Source organism: Mauremys reevesii, linkage group 1, assembly GCF_016161935.1.
Source record: "Mauremys reevesii isolate NIE-2019 linkage group 1, ASM1616193v1, whole genome shotgun sequence".
In the NCBI taxonomy this organism is placed as follows: Eukaryota; Metazoa; Chordata; order Testudines; family Geoemydidae; genus Mauremys; species Mauremys reevesii.
In genome coordinates, this window is record NC_052623.1 from 195,044,250 (window position 1) to 195,057,200 (window position 12,951).

The 12,951-nt window shown below is 42.6% G+C and overlaps 1 protein-coding gene and 1 long non-coding RNA gene across 4 annotated transcripts in view; one reads left to right on the top strand and one right to left on the bottom strand.

Annotated features, from left to right (window-relative positions):
• Positions 1-1,060: 1,060 nt before the first annotated feature.
• C1H3orf38 (chromosome 1 C3orf38 homolog) lies at positions 1,061-9,564 on the bottom strand. Of its 2 annotated transcripts, none has more exons than XM_039523998.1 (3): positions 9,333-9,564; positions 5,535-5,755; positions 1,061-1,730 (listed from the first exon to the last, which is right to left on the bottom strand). In XM_039523998.1, the coding sequence occupies exons 1-3, from the start codon at positions 9,454-9,456 to the stop codon at positions 1,128-1,130; spliced, it is 948 nt and encodes a 315-aa protein (XP_039379932.1). In that variant the 5' UTR covers positions 9,457-9,564; the 3' UTR covers positions 1,061-1,127. The 2 variants fall into 2 exon arrangements, with proteins under 2 accessions (XP_039379932.1, XP_039379940.1); XM_039524006.1 differs by lacking the exon at positions 9,333-9,564 and adding an exon at positions 8,414-8,552.
• The window catches only part of LOC120397711, a 36,563-nt gene continuing 31,263 nt past the window's right edge, over positions 7,652-12,951 (top strand). The window contains exons 1-3 of one of the 2 annotated variants that reach the window (XR_005593951.1): positions 7,652-7,739; positions 8,252-8,335; positions 8,456-8,588. This is a non-coding gene — a long non-coding RNA (uncharacterized LOC120397711). Of the gene's footprint in view, positions 7,740-8,251; positions 8,336-8,455; positions 8,589-12,951 lie in introns of those variants that run through there. The other variant, XR_005593954.1, reaches the window with a different exon arrangement.

Below are 12,951 nucleotides of genomic sequence, written 5' to 3' on the forward strand. Positions count from 1 at the left end.
ACGATTTTATGTGATCTTTTGTGTTACTTTTAAACACATTAAGAAAACAGAAAAGTGTAGTTATTGAAGTTACCTGAATTCCCTTTAACCCCTGAACTGCTATTACTTGTGCCAATGGAAGAGCAAGCTTATCTGGAAAAACTACTTCTTGTTCCAGCTTCCGTGTTTTAAAAACCTGACATATCCAGTTTAATAAGTCTGCGGTAATTGGGTACAATTCTTGATTTTGAGAGAACGTACAGGAACCACCACATGTAAGCTGTTACATTAAACTCTCCTGTAAGTTGTATACAAAACAAATATCCTATCAAAACATCTGGCTTTATATAAAGCTTAAATTGATTGACTAAATTCTACTGTTAACCCCTTGATCCCTCAGAGAGTCAATGCAAGAAATGGATGCAATGGCAACCATTTAATTTTGGGAGCAGGGTGGTTTTTTATTGCAGAAGTGAGGTAAATGCTACTGGAAAATGGAAAATAAATGACAACACTGGAAACTTAACTATCAGTTCAGAACAGGAAAAGCATTGTCAGCGGCAGGGCTAGCTTCCCCACATCATCTTATTAAGTTCTCTCTATTTTTTAGTGAAGGAATCAATTTTAGAACAAAGAGGAAAATTCTCTTCATGCATTCAGTACTTGACTTCTCCCCTGGAACTGCCAACAAGGCTGCCAGTTTTGTGGGGGTTATGGGCCCATTAAGAAATTAGACCAAGAATCCTAATGCACTTTTAAGTGGCCACCTGAAGGCAACGACTTTCCAACACAATTGGGGTCCAACTCTAACTCGTGGCCTTGGGAGAAGCACCATATGCTATTTAAGTCCCCGTGGACTTATGTGATGTGAAGAACACATAAAATAGAAAGAAAAATAAAGTTATTTCATTTCTAAATATGTGTTGTGTTGTGCAGTTCTAAGTCCTGAAGCAACTTTTTCAATTACATGTTAGTATGGAGGACGGGTGCCCAAAAGCAGTGGGGCTCTTTAAGTGTATTTCACTCAGTACTTTGGCATGTCATCAACTTAGCAAACCTGACTAAAGAAACAGACATCACCACAAGTCTGAAGTCATTTAAACATTCAAGAATTCACTACAACTGCTGTATTGTTCTTCAAACAATTGTTATTCCAATTCTGTACGCACATTGCTCAGAATTCGAGGTTCAACCAAGCTCAGTTCTTTCCCATCATATAGCTCTCGCAGTTCATTCGATTCATATTTTATGGAAGGCTTTTGCACTTGTGTCCCAGGCTCCAGAGCATTTTCTCCAACTATTTTAAGGTTCACTAATTTTATTTTCCAGGTATTCTCGCTAACTGGACAGCGGATGAGTCCAAAGATTTGTTCAAAGATGCCCAAGCAAATGTTGCCTCTATGTACTGTGCCAGCTACCGCCACCACTACTAATCCATGTGGAGAAATTACACACTTCAGTCCACCAGCACCCAAGTTGGGGTTCAGTAAGAGATACTCCTCTTTCACCAATGAGAGTAAACGGAGGCTCACCAATTCTGCACCAACGTATTCTTCCATGTTTTTTTCTAACGTGTTGTAACAAAATTTCAGTTTGACATCCTCCCAGAAATGCTGTGGTCCCCACTGTTCTTTGGATTGTCTCCCCAAAGGATGCTGAGAGTTGAGAAGTTCAAAGAACCACTGACAGAATTCTCTTCCTAGTCTGTTCCAATCATTCTCTTCCTGTTGTTTTGGTCTCTGTTCATAGCTCTGTAATCAAAGAAAAAAGCAGCACTTATTTTTCTTAAAAGATTTTAGCAGCCTTTAATACAGAAACTTGCTACTTACTATACACACATCTTTGAGTTTTTCAGACAGAATGCTTGAAAAGGAATAAAGCAAGGAAGTCAAACCTAAACATCTCTTCTTAAATAATGAAGATTCTGTGTGCTTGTCCATAGCTGATGCCCAGAAATATCCTTAATAGTCACTTTAGAAATACAGTACTTGAAGTAGTTACTTTTAAGAGAAATGAGCTTATTACTCAAACCAACTTTAAGTACCTTTCTCAACAACTCTGGATGAAATCCTAGCTCAGTTTAAGTCAATGGCAGTTCTACCACTTACTTCAATGGTGCCAAGATTTTTCACACAGTTTCTAAAGAGTATGATTTAGTCTTGCTGTGTAAAAAGGAGTTGTCTATACAAGTAAATTCTAGCTAAGATTTACACTTAAAACCTAAGATTATGGCAATGCCTTGTCAAACCAAGATAAAATACAGAACCAAATGGCTTACAATACGTATCTTCAACAAACAAATATCTCTATTTACTTGGGAGCAATGGTAGCACTTCTCATACTAAAGGTGGCCACAGTAATTAACTCTATCCTCAATGTCTCCCTTGTATTTGTCTTTGACAGATACTAGCAAGCTGCCTTTATGCTTTGGACCCTCAAATGACCAGATGAACACATCCAATCCTGATCAGTATCAGTCATTCTGTGTGCATCCTTGACGCAACATTTGAAGCTGCTGGAGTATCTCAGAACCTACCTGCTATTTCAACTCAAGGCAGTAGAAGATGCTAACAAAAAGAAAATCAGTAACCCAGGAAGAACTGGATAGCTCAGAGGATTATTGGGATATAAAACTTTTCACCTCTAGATTACCTATTTGAACCTAGATTGGTTTTGTTACTGACAGAAAGTCAGTACCACCGGAAAGCTGTCTGGTCGCCTATTTGAAGGGAGTCTGATCTTCACCATGTTTTTAATAGAAAAGTGTCCAAATCATAGTCTCTAAGGGTATCATTACTGCACCCTTTCATCAGCACTAAGTCTACTGGAAAAAATATTTTAAAATAGTAGCCCAAAACAAACATGCCAGCATGAAAGAATACAAAGAATAGTCTGAAGAGATCAACACAGCTCCTCACACAAACTAAATTTAATTTGTTTAAAAATCTCAAGGCAGCATGGTCCAACAGAAAGAGCAGAGGACAGTGTTAATACTAGGTTCTCCACTAATTCACTGTGTATCTTGGGCAAATCACTTAACTTCTGTATCCCTGGTTTCCCTGTTTTTACAGGTGGAAATTAAACTTACCTGCCTTTGCAAAGCATTTCTAAGACCTACAGAGGAGGAACCTATGTAACTGCTAAATATTAGAAATAAAGGGACCAAACCAATACTAACCTGAAGGGTTATTTCCTTGAAGCAGCCCGGCGAGGCTGCAGTCTGTCCTGCAAATGCAGCTGAGAATGATGGGGATGAAAGCAGAAACTAAGTTGTTATACGTAGCCAGTAGTAAGGGGAAGATCTCATTGAGGACAGAATAGGGATAAATTGCAATAAATGTAATAAAATGAAACCAAGAATAGCAATGGTTAAGAAAGCTATTGGGGGACACTGAACATTAGAATCTTTGTGTTTTATGGCTGTGTGTGTTACCGTGTGCAGAGGAGGAAGAAATATGAAGACAAATATTTGGGAAATAAGTTGTTATACTTTAAGTAGACTGGCAGGTTACTTTTAAAGATACCTTTGGCTGATACTGGGATTCAGAAAAGGAAGTTTTCTGTCATCTAGAGAAAATAAATACTTTCCCAGATAAAGGGAGAGTGAATTCATGCAAGTCAGGGAACTGTATAGAGGAGGACTAGACAGTTATCCATTTGTCTCCCAGGTAGGCGCACCTTTCGAACCAACTTTGTTTTTAGGGACATATCCTTTGCTTTCTCTTACAATACAGGCTGGTTTTTTAACTGAATATTTTAATGACTGAAACTTTGTGAGAAAAAGATCCTTAATTTTCCAATAAGTTCTAACCTAATAATGCCAAGCCCACGTTCCAAACAGGAATTAGATCTGTAGGATGAATTGCTCATTTTTTTGTCTGCATTTGTTGAGTGAGATACCAACAACACACATCTACATCCTCTGGTACTTGCCAATTAACAGCATTCCTTAAAAGCAGGCCAAGCCAGAAGCAAGTTCAACTAAGCTTCTGCTAAGGTCGTGATCATTAACTTCTGGAATCAAGTTCGGGTAATAACTTCTGTGTTTGAATTTCATATTTTAGATTAAATATATACTCCAGATTTATGATGCCATGACTTCTCACCCCTACTCCGGCCGCAAGGGATAAGTGGAAGGAGAAGCCTGACCATAAAGCACAGCTGAATTTCCCATTCTTTCTGCATTTCTCCGAATGAGTACTTAACTCACTTTACTTTTACTGTATCTAATTTCCAGTCACCTATCCTTCACTTTCTTAAATATTGCAAGTTGTTTTCACTCTTGCTGCTTTATAGAAAGCTTCCAAAACAGAGTCACAATAACACAAGCTTTACAGTATGGTACATTACTGAGACAACAGAATAACTAGGTTCCTTAGCATGTCCCATCTTCTGGGTCTGTCTTTTAGATTGTAAATTCTGTGGGGGCAGTGAGCGTTGTGCACAACAGCAATTATATTTTTGCCACTTAAACAGTAGCATTTATACATGACAAATTACTTCCCTCAAGGGAATAAGTCAGCAAAGCTGCACATCAGTAGCTACAGAGCTCTTTGACAGTCAGACCATTTGGTGACCATTATGTCTTTGAGTCACATAACTGCTTAAATTAGAAACTTTAGATCCAAGAATGATGATAAACTTAAAAAAACCAAACAAAAAAATATATATATTGCAAAATACAACGAGGAGGAAGTTCAGATCACCCACAAACTTTTTGATAATGAGGCAAATCTAGTCACATCATATTAAGCAGAGGTTTGAAAGAGACCTGTTCAGTAGCAACGGTAGCACTGCCACCAATCCTAAAGTTTCAGAAGAGTTACAGTTTTTCAACATCCATCGTGCATTTCACTCTCCACTTTCCTTAGATACCAGGAATGGAAAGGAAGATGGCTTGCAAAAAGTTAACAGCTATTGGAGCATCTAACAAAATGATTTGTCATGTGACCTGTTAGTTAAAAACTAAGGGCAGCAGTGCTGTTTTGGTGCTATTGTCGCTTGGCAAAGTGGGAGATGGGGAGCTTAAAAAACAAATAGAGCGAGCGAGCGAGAGACGCATAGTTTATTTTCCCAACAATTGAGACTAAACTTTCAGAACACTTCTCAGAACATTTGTGACCTTGACGCTTATGGAGCGTCTCATGTCCATTAACTCTGTGGCAGTCACACGTCCATCTTTAGAATTATCCAGACTCTGATGTACTATTTTGTCTTAATTTGTGACCTACTGATTCCACTCATTGCAATTCAAAGTCAGTTGTTGTGAGGAAGACACAACACGTTAATTACGTACTCAGACACCAACAAACAAAGGGCATTTTATCTATCAAGACAGTTACAGAATTTCCAGATATAAGATTCATTGTGCAAATATGAGAGGATTTTTTTTAAATTAATTGACACTTTTAAACCAAGAAAAATTTCAGTTCCACTACAAACACAGGAAAACACAACCATCTCAGTTTGGCTGAGAAAAAAAAGTCAGTGAACTTACAAGCAATAGCTATTCCACACAGGCAATATTTTTAGGCCTTTCAGAACATAAAACTCACCTGTTTATTCGGATTAATATCCTCTGTCTCTGCAACACGATCTGTCAGCTGCCCACTCCAGTATTGCTTTGCATGATGAATGAGCTGGTGTTTTTCAGAACAAGGTGGCACCACAACTCCTTCATTTGCCAGGTATTTAAAAATTATTTCTCGATAGACTTTTCTTCGTTTCAAGAGTTCTTCTACACTTTGACTGTAAACTATAATTGCATGAATGGCTTCTGGAAATAAAGAAAGTTAAGTCAGCAACTGCTTCTCTCATTAGAAAACCAATCTGTTGATTTTCTAACTAAAGTAAAAATTTCAACTTGAACATTTTCCTCAGTATCAGAGGTAGTAGTGTGTGTCTCTCTCTCTAAAAGCAAAAGAATCCTGTGGCACCCTTTATAGACTAAGCGTTCTTCTGCATGCATGAGCTGTGTGGTGAATACCCACTTCTTCAGATGTGATGATCAGTAACAAACTCATGCAAATATGGTTGAAAGGCATTCAGCAGGCCATACGGAAAAGCCTGAAATTGATCTTTTGCCTCAATGGCCTACCAGAAACTGATGCTTGAATCAGACCTAACTGGCTGAAACTAGAGCTGAACAGTTTGTTTGGGGGTTGATTTGATGATCCCCCAAAAATGAGTTCAAACCTAAACTGATTTTTTTAAAAACTTTCCTCACCAAAAAGAAAACATATATATATATATATATATATATATATATATATATATATATATATATATATATATATATATATATATATATATATATATTTTCTTTTTTTGAGTTAAAAAAAATGTTTAATCCAAAATGAATATATATATATATATATATATTCATTCATTTTGGATTAAACATTTTTTTTTTTAAACTCAAAAAGATTTTCCCTCCCTACCCATATTTTGGGTGTTTCTCACCATTTTAGTAAGTAAAGCTAAATTCCTAAACAAAACATTTTAAAACAAAAAGTCAAAAAATTGTTCAAAACAGTCAATACAGTTTTGATTTTTCAAACAAATTCTCTTTTTTCCAGCCAGAACTATTCACCAAATTCTTCCCTAATATACTAACGGTTTTGGTGCCCTGAAATTGCATTTTTGGACAAACTGATTATTTGCTGGAAAAATAATTCACATGGGTCTAGATGAAACTCAAACCATGCAAGACAGAGACAAATGCTTATAGGCTGTGGAAGCAACCTGGCTGTAACAACTCCACTGGCTCAAACTCTCTGCTTGCATGTATTAATCATGCATGCAAGCAGAGAGTCTTGCTGGAGCCCCCAGTTCTTTCTGGATGTCCAGTGACTGCCAAAGGGGCTTTATCTGAGCTTGTCAAAAAGGATAACCCTTTTAGAATGTTTATCTTGCCACTCACAGAATGTGCTCCAAATGGGGCTACACTTTCAAACAATCTGGAAACTCCAGCTACTGCAGTACACAGCAGCCAACTTATTTCAGGCAAAGGGCGCCCTGCACATGTTCACTGAGATGCATTAGCTAACAACTTATTTTGCGTTAATATTTAAGTTGGCTTTGACCTAAATTATTTAGCTCTTGATACCGCCAACTTCCTCCACCCCCCAATGATACTGTAACAGTTGTGATCATTTGAATCAAATCTGAAGTCACTTCCACCATTGGTCTGACTAAACCTGGATATGATGTCCTTCAGAACATACTGCAAGGCTCCTTTGATTTCCAGGAAAGGAACACTATAGGTACAGGGTTGAAGGAGAGAGGAGAATTTAACAGAATAGAGGGCCTTTTATGGTCATTCTCAACAGTTGAGTTTTTAATCAATCTATAATTATTTTATTAGCCTGGATATGTACTTTTTTCTGTGAGGTTACAGTCAGAAAAGTATATCTTTAAGAGGGAAATCCCAGTGTTCTAATGTCTGCTTGCCTCCAGTGACTTCCCTATTTACATTTTATCAATTTATAATACAGAACATTTTGGTTAACTGCCAGCCAGTTCTGTAAACTCAAATTGGGATTTTAAAAGCTGTGTTCTTTACCTCACATGTCAACAATGCAGATTTCTAGAATCAGAACTTAGATGGTGATTCTGCCAGCAATAAACAGAACACACTTCAGTGAGATTAGCCTTCCATAAGCCATAAAGGTGTGAAGGCTGATGAAAGTAGAAATGTTTATAATGTACAATAACCAAATATTTAAGATCCAGTGGGGTGCACTGTACTATGTAGGAAGGTACCATTTTTTATATATAATTTTCTGACAGAAAGCACGTTACTATTGGAAACCCTTATTTTTCAGGGGTTTATTGCTCAGTTAGAAAATATTACAAGCTCAAATTTGGCCTTTAAAGAAGTCAAAGTAGCCAATTCTAATTTTGGCTGATGTTACACATCAAGCACTTTAGTGTTTGACTTAGAACACCTTATATTTAGGAAACAACTGTTTAGTTAAAGCAAACTTTTACTTATCCTTATCGTATTCTACAAATACTACAAAAATCCTTAAGTTAAAGCAAAGCAAAACAGTCACATAAATCAAAATGAGTCCACAAAAAGGGTGGAAAATGTACAAATGAGAGATACTTTGCCCTATGGGCTAGTAACTTATTTACCACCTGACTGTGCATGTTTCTTTCAACAACTGAGAGCAGAAGTTACTCATGTCAGCAGCAGCATTAACTGGTATTCCAGTTAGCTGTAATGCACACCTGCTCCTTACCCTTTCCCCCTCTACTTTTTTTAAAGGACACAGAATTTACATGAGACACACACTACTTCATAAAGGATGAAAAGGCTTTTAACTCCAACCATTGTCAAACATAGAGGACGGTAAGTGTTGACTATCTTGGTAATTTGTTCAGAAGTCTGAATGCCTCCCAGAGGAGAGCAATCCATGATTTTACTCACTGAACGCTGATTTTGGTATGAACATCTCTCCTGCTTGTGTAGAGCCTAGCATAATGGAGTACTGATGCTGTTCGGATACCACCACAATACACTAATAAAAAACAAGCTTAACGCACAGAAAGATCCACGGAGGAAAGAGGCTCTAAACAGGGATACAATCAAATGAAGTCTGGAGGGCTCATACATAGTGTAATTTTGAGCTATGAAAACAGCTATGGCATTTACCCAATCAAGGAATTGTGAATGTGAATTATTATTTTCTTTGAGAATATCAGAAATCTACTTATAAAATGAAAAAAAAATCTAGAAAGTCCATTTACCCCCCGTGTTTCCTATTTAAATACTGCCTCATGTTTGAAAAGCACAGGCATCTGAGTGATGCGATTACTTAATGAGCTGCGTGAAGTCAACAGCTGGGTACCAACACGTGCATAATAGATCACAAAGGTTTCACCCTCGTCCCGGCCCTGGCTCCCACACGCCCTTTCACACTCGTTAAAGGAGCGCGGCAGCAGCTGACCAGCCGAAGCGCGAGACGCTTTGGCGGCGGGGGGGGGCAGCCCGCCGCATGGGGCTGACGGGGCGGGGCGGGGCGCGTGCTGCTCGCAGCTCGCTCGTTTTGTGCTGCGGCCGCGCCTAGGAGCCCGGGCCGCGGACCAGCCCCCGCCCTCCGGCGCGCACACAAGAGACGGGCGGAGCGAGACTGAGCAGCGGCAGAGCCCGTGACAGGGCGGGGCCAGAAGCCAAACGCCCGGGGCAGCCGCGGCGACCGGGGCGGGGCGGGGCGATCGCGGCTCCGGGCCGGAGACACGGGGCAGCCCCAGGCGCGAGCCCGAGCCCCAGCCAAAGGGGGCGGAGCTAGCGCTAGGGCCCGCCCCTCCCGCACAGCCGGCCCCGGCCCCGGCCCCGCCCCACCCACCTTGCCGGCTCTGCGGCAGCACCAGGCGGTTGGTGATCGTGTCCGTCAGCGCCATCAGCTCGTCCGTCGCCATCTGCTCCAGCAGGGCCCGGCACCCGGCCCGCTCCCGCTCGCTCAGCCCCATCGTCCGCCCAGCGGCAGCCGGCGCCGGGCCGTTGGCAGCCCCCGCGCTCCCCGGCTCGCGCAACCCTGACAACCAGCCGGCGGAAGGGACGACGCGTCTACAACCTGCGTGCGCGGCTGTAAACAGCCCCCCTGATGGGCCGCCTGGGAGCAGCAGCTAACGGGGCCCGGCCGGAAACAGGCACCTCCCGGCACTATAGTTCCGCCCCCTGCTTAAGCCCCGCCCCTGGAGGCCGCTCGACCGCTGCTGCGGGGAAGGAGCCGGCTGGAGCGGGGGGACCCCAACCCTGATCCCAACCCCGAGCAGCTTCTGCCCCACGGTCAGGGTGATACACCCCCACGTCGCCTCCCACCAGCAGGGCAATCGGCCCAGCCCCTCTCTCTGCACCGAGAGTGGAGGTTCAAGGACAAAGGGCAGGTCTGCGCTTCAGACCCACAGCGCTATAACGCTGTTGTGCAGGGGTGGGAAGGAGCCTAACCCCGCCTATAGCCAGCCCTGTCCGCTGGAACTACCACCTCTCGGGGAGGGAGCTGGATTAACTGTGCCAGGGGAGCAGCTCTCCCATGGGGGTAGGAGCATGTAGCAGAGGTACAGGGCTGGAGCTCTGTACAGGGAGACAAGCCCAAAGACTCTCCTTTCGGAGCCTTTAGTTTCGGGCTGAGTTCAGTTCTGCACAAGCGCAACAGGCATAGGCCAGGCACTCCCCGTGCCACCATCCTCAGAGGGAAGGCGGAGGGCAGTCCAGACCCCTTCCGGACTCTCACCTCAACCCTGCTACAGCTGTACACAAGGGCTTCATACCATGGTGGGGGGTTGTTGTTTTTTTGGTCACATGGCTACTTGTCCTGGCCCTTGGGAGGAAAGAGCCACCTAATAATTACAGCCTCTCTCTTCACATGTTTGGCTCACCAGTTCTTGGTCATATGAACAGGGGCTAATTGATCACCAGAGGTAGGGTGGGGAAGGAATTTTCCCCAGATCAGATTGGCAGTGATGGGGTGGGGGTGAGAGAGAAGAGGGGTTGCCTTTACTGCCTTTGCAGTAAAGGTCATTTGACAGAATTTAGCCTTTGCAGGGGCCTGAGGCATTGGTGTTTCTTGGTCCCTACTGGTCTCTGCCTGTTCCACAAAATAGTCTAGGCTCTGGGGTTTGTACTATTTCTATGTTCTAATTTCAGATGCTGGGTCAGTGACCCAACAGAGCTGAGGATGAGAGGTTTGGGGCGTGGGAGGAGGTCAGGGCTCTGAGCTGAGAGTGCAGGCTCTGGGATGGGGCCAGGGATGAGGGCTTTGGGGTGCAGGAGGAGCTCCAGGTTTGGGGAGGCTCAGGGCTGGAGGTGCAGGCTCTGGGGTAGGGCCAGAGATGAGGGATTTGGGGTGCAGGAAGGGGTTCCAGGATTGGGGCAGCCAGGGATTGGGGCACGGACTTACCTTCGGCGGCTCCCAGTCAGTGGCACAGCCAGGGTGCAGAGGCAGGCTTCCTGCCTGTCCTGGCGCTGCAGACCACGCTGCACCATGGAAACAGCCAGCAGCAGGTCCGGCTCCTAGGCAGAGGCATGCAAGCAGCTCCATGTGGCTCTCTCTCACAGGCCTCCTCTCCCCCGCCAGCTCGCATTGGCCAGTTCCAGGCCAATGGGAGTGCTTGAGGAGGGGGCAGTGCACAGAGCCCTGTAGTCCCCTGCCTAGAAGCCGGACCCGCTGCTGGCTGCTTCCGGGGCACAGCGCGGTGTTGGAGCAGGTAGGCACTAGCCTGCCTTAGCTGGGGAACACCGCCGATGAGACTTTTAACATCCCAGTCGGCAGTGCTGACCAGAGATGCTAGGGTGTCTGGGTGCTGAGCAAAGCGACCCAATGACTTACATGCCACGACCAAGTACTGAGTCGTGACCTTAACTTTGAAAAACACTGATTTACACAACCTTTTACAATTCTAGGAAAATACTTTGAGAAGTCAGTCTATGCAGTTTCCATAAATGTTTTTAATTACTTTCTTTAAAAAAACTAAGACATTCTCAGAAGAAGTTGCACTGATGTAGAGCTGAGAATTTCAACTACAAAGTGTACTGAATAAAGTTATTATAAACAACAAGCAATTGGTAACTTGGAAATTAGTAATTAAGATTGCACAGCCAAACTTTGTGTAAGAACATAATATAATCAGTATAGCTCCTCCCATGTTCAAACCACATTAACTACTCTTCAAAGCCTTGTGAAGTAGGCATTGTTGAAGCCTGAAGGCAAAACTGACAAAGAGGTTAAGGGGTGGCTAGGATGGTTTGCAGGTGCTGTGGGGAACAGAATTAGAATTCAAAATGATCTGGCCAAACTGGAGAAATGGTCGGAAGTAAATGGATGAAATTCAGTAAGGACAAATGCAAAGTACTCCACTTAAGAAGGAACAATCAATTGCACAAATAGAAAATGGGAAATGACTGCCTAGGAAGGAGTAGTTCAGAAAAGGATCTAACAGTTATGGTGGATCGCAAACAAAATGAGTCAACAGTGTAATTCTGTTGCAAAAAGAGGAAACATCATTCTGGGATGTGTCAGCAGGAGTGTTGTAAGCAAGACAAGAGCAGTAATTCTTCCACTTCATTCAATACTGATAATTGGAGAACTGCATCCAGTTCTGGACACCACACTTTGGGAAAGAGGTGGACAAACTAGAGAAAGTCCAGAGAAGAGCAACAAAAATAATTAAAGGTCTAAACAACATGACCTACGAGGAAAGATTGAATGAAAAAAAATGGGTTTGTTTAGTCTGGAGAAGAGAAGACTAAGGGAGGACACGGTAACAGTCTTGATACATAAAAGGTTGTTATAAAACGGAGGGTGATAAATTGTTCTTATCCTCAAAGGTCAGGACAAGTAGTAATGGGCTTAAATTGCAGAAAGGGAGATTTAGGTCTGCCAGGGTTCCCTCTGCAATCTGAACTCTGGGGTACAGATATGGGGACCCGCATGAAAGACCCCCTAAGCTTATATTCCACCAACTTAGGTTAAAAACTTCCCCCCAAGGCACAAATTTCTTTCCTTGTGCTTGGATGGTATTGCTGCCACCACCAAGTGATTTTAACAAACATTCAGGGAGGAGCCCTATCCCCCAAAATATCCCCCCAAACCCCTTCACCCCCTTTCCTGGGGAGGCTTGAGAATAGTATACTAACCAATTGGTTACAATGTGAGCACAGACCAAATCCCTGGTTTTTAGGACACTGAAAATCAATTAGGTTCTTAGAAGAATCATTTTATTTAAAAAAAAGTAAAAGAATCACACCTGCAAAATCAGGATGGAAGGTTACTTTACAGAGTAGATACAAAGATTTAAAACACAGAAGATTCCTCTCTGACTCTGCTTTCCAGTTACAAAACAGGAATGAAATTACCTTTTAGCATAGGCAAAATTCATAAGCTAAAACAAAAGATAATCTAATGCATTTCCTTGCTTTACTTACAATTTTTGTAATCTTAGATGCTCATTTCAGGTCTGTTTTTA

Bases quoted from the DNA above. Each gene is read 5' to 3' on its own strand.
- C1H3orf38 (XM_039523998.1), bottom strand. From the start codon at position 9,456: ATGGGGCTGAGCGAGCGGGAGCGGGCCGGGTGCCGGGCCCTGCTGGAG. The intron at 5,756-9,332 runs GTGGGTGGGGCG...CTTTATTTCCAG, and splicing joins GCTGCCGCAGAGCCGGCAAG to AAGCCATTCATGCAATTATA. The intron at 1,731-5,534 runs GTGAGTTTTATG...CTTTGATTACAG, and splicing joins ATATTAATCCGAATAAACAG to AGCTATGAACAGAGACCAAA.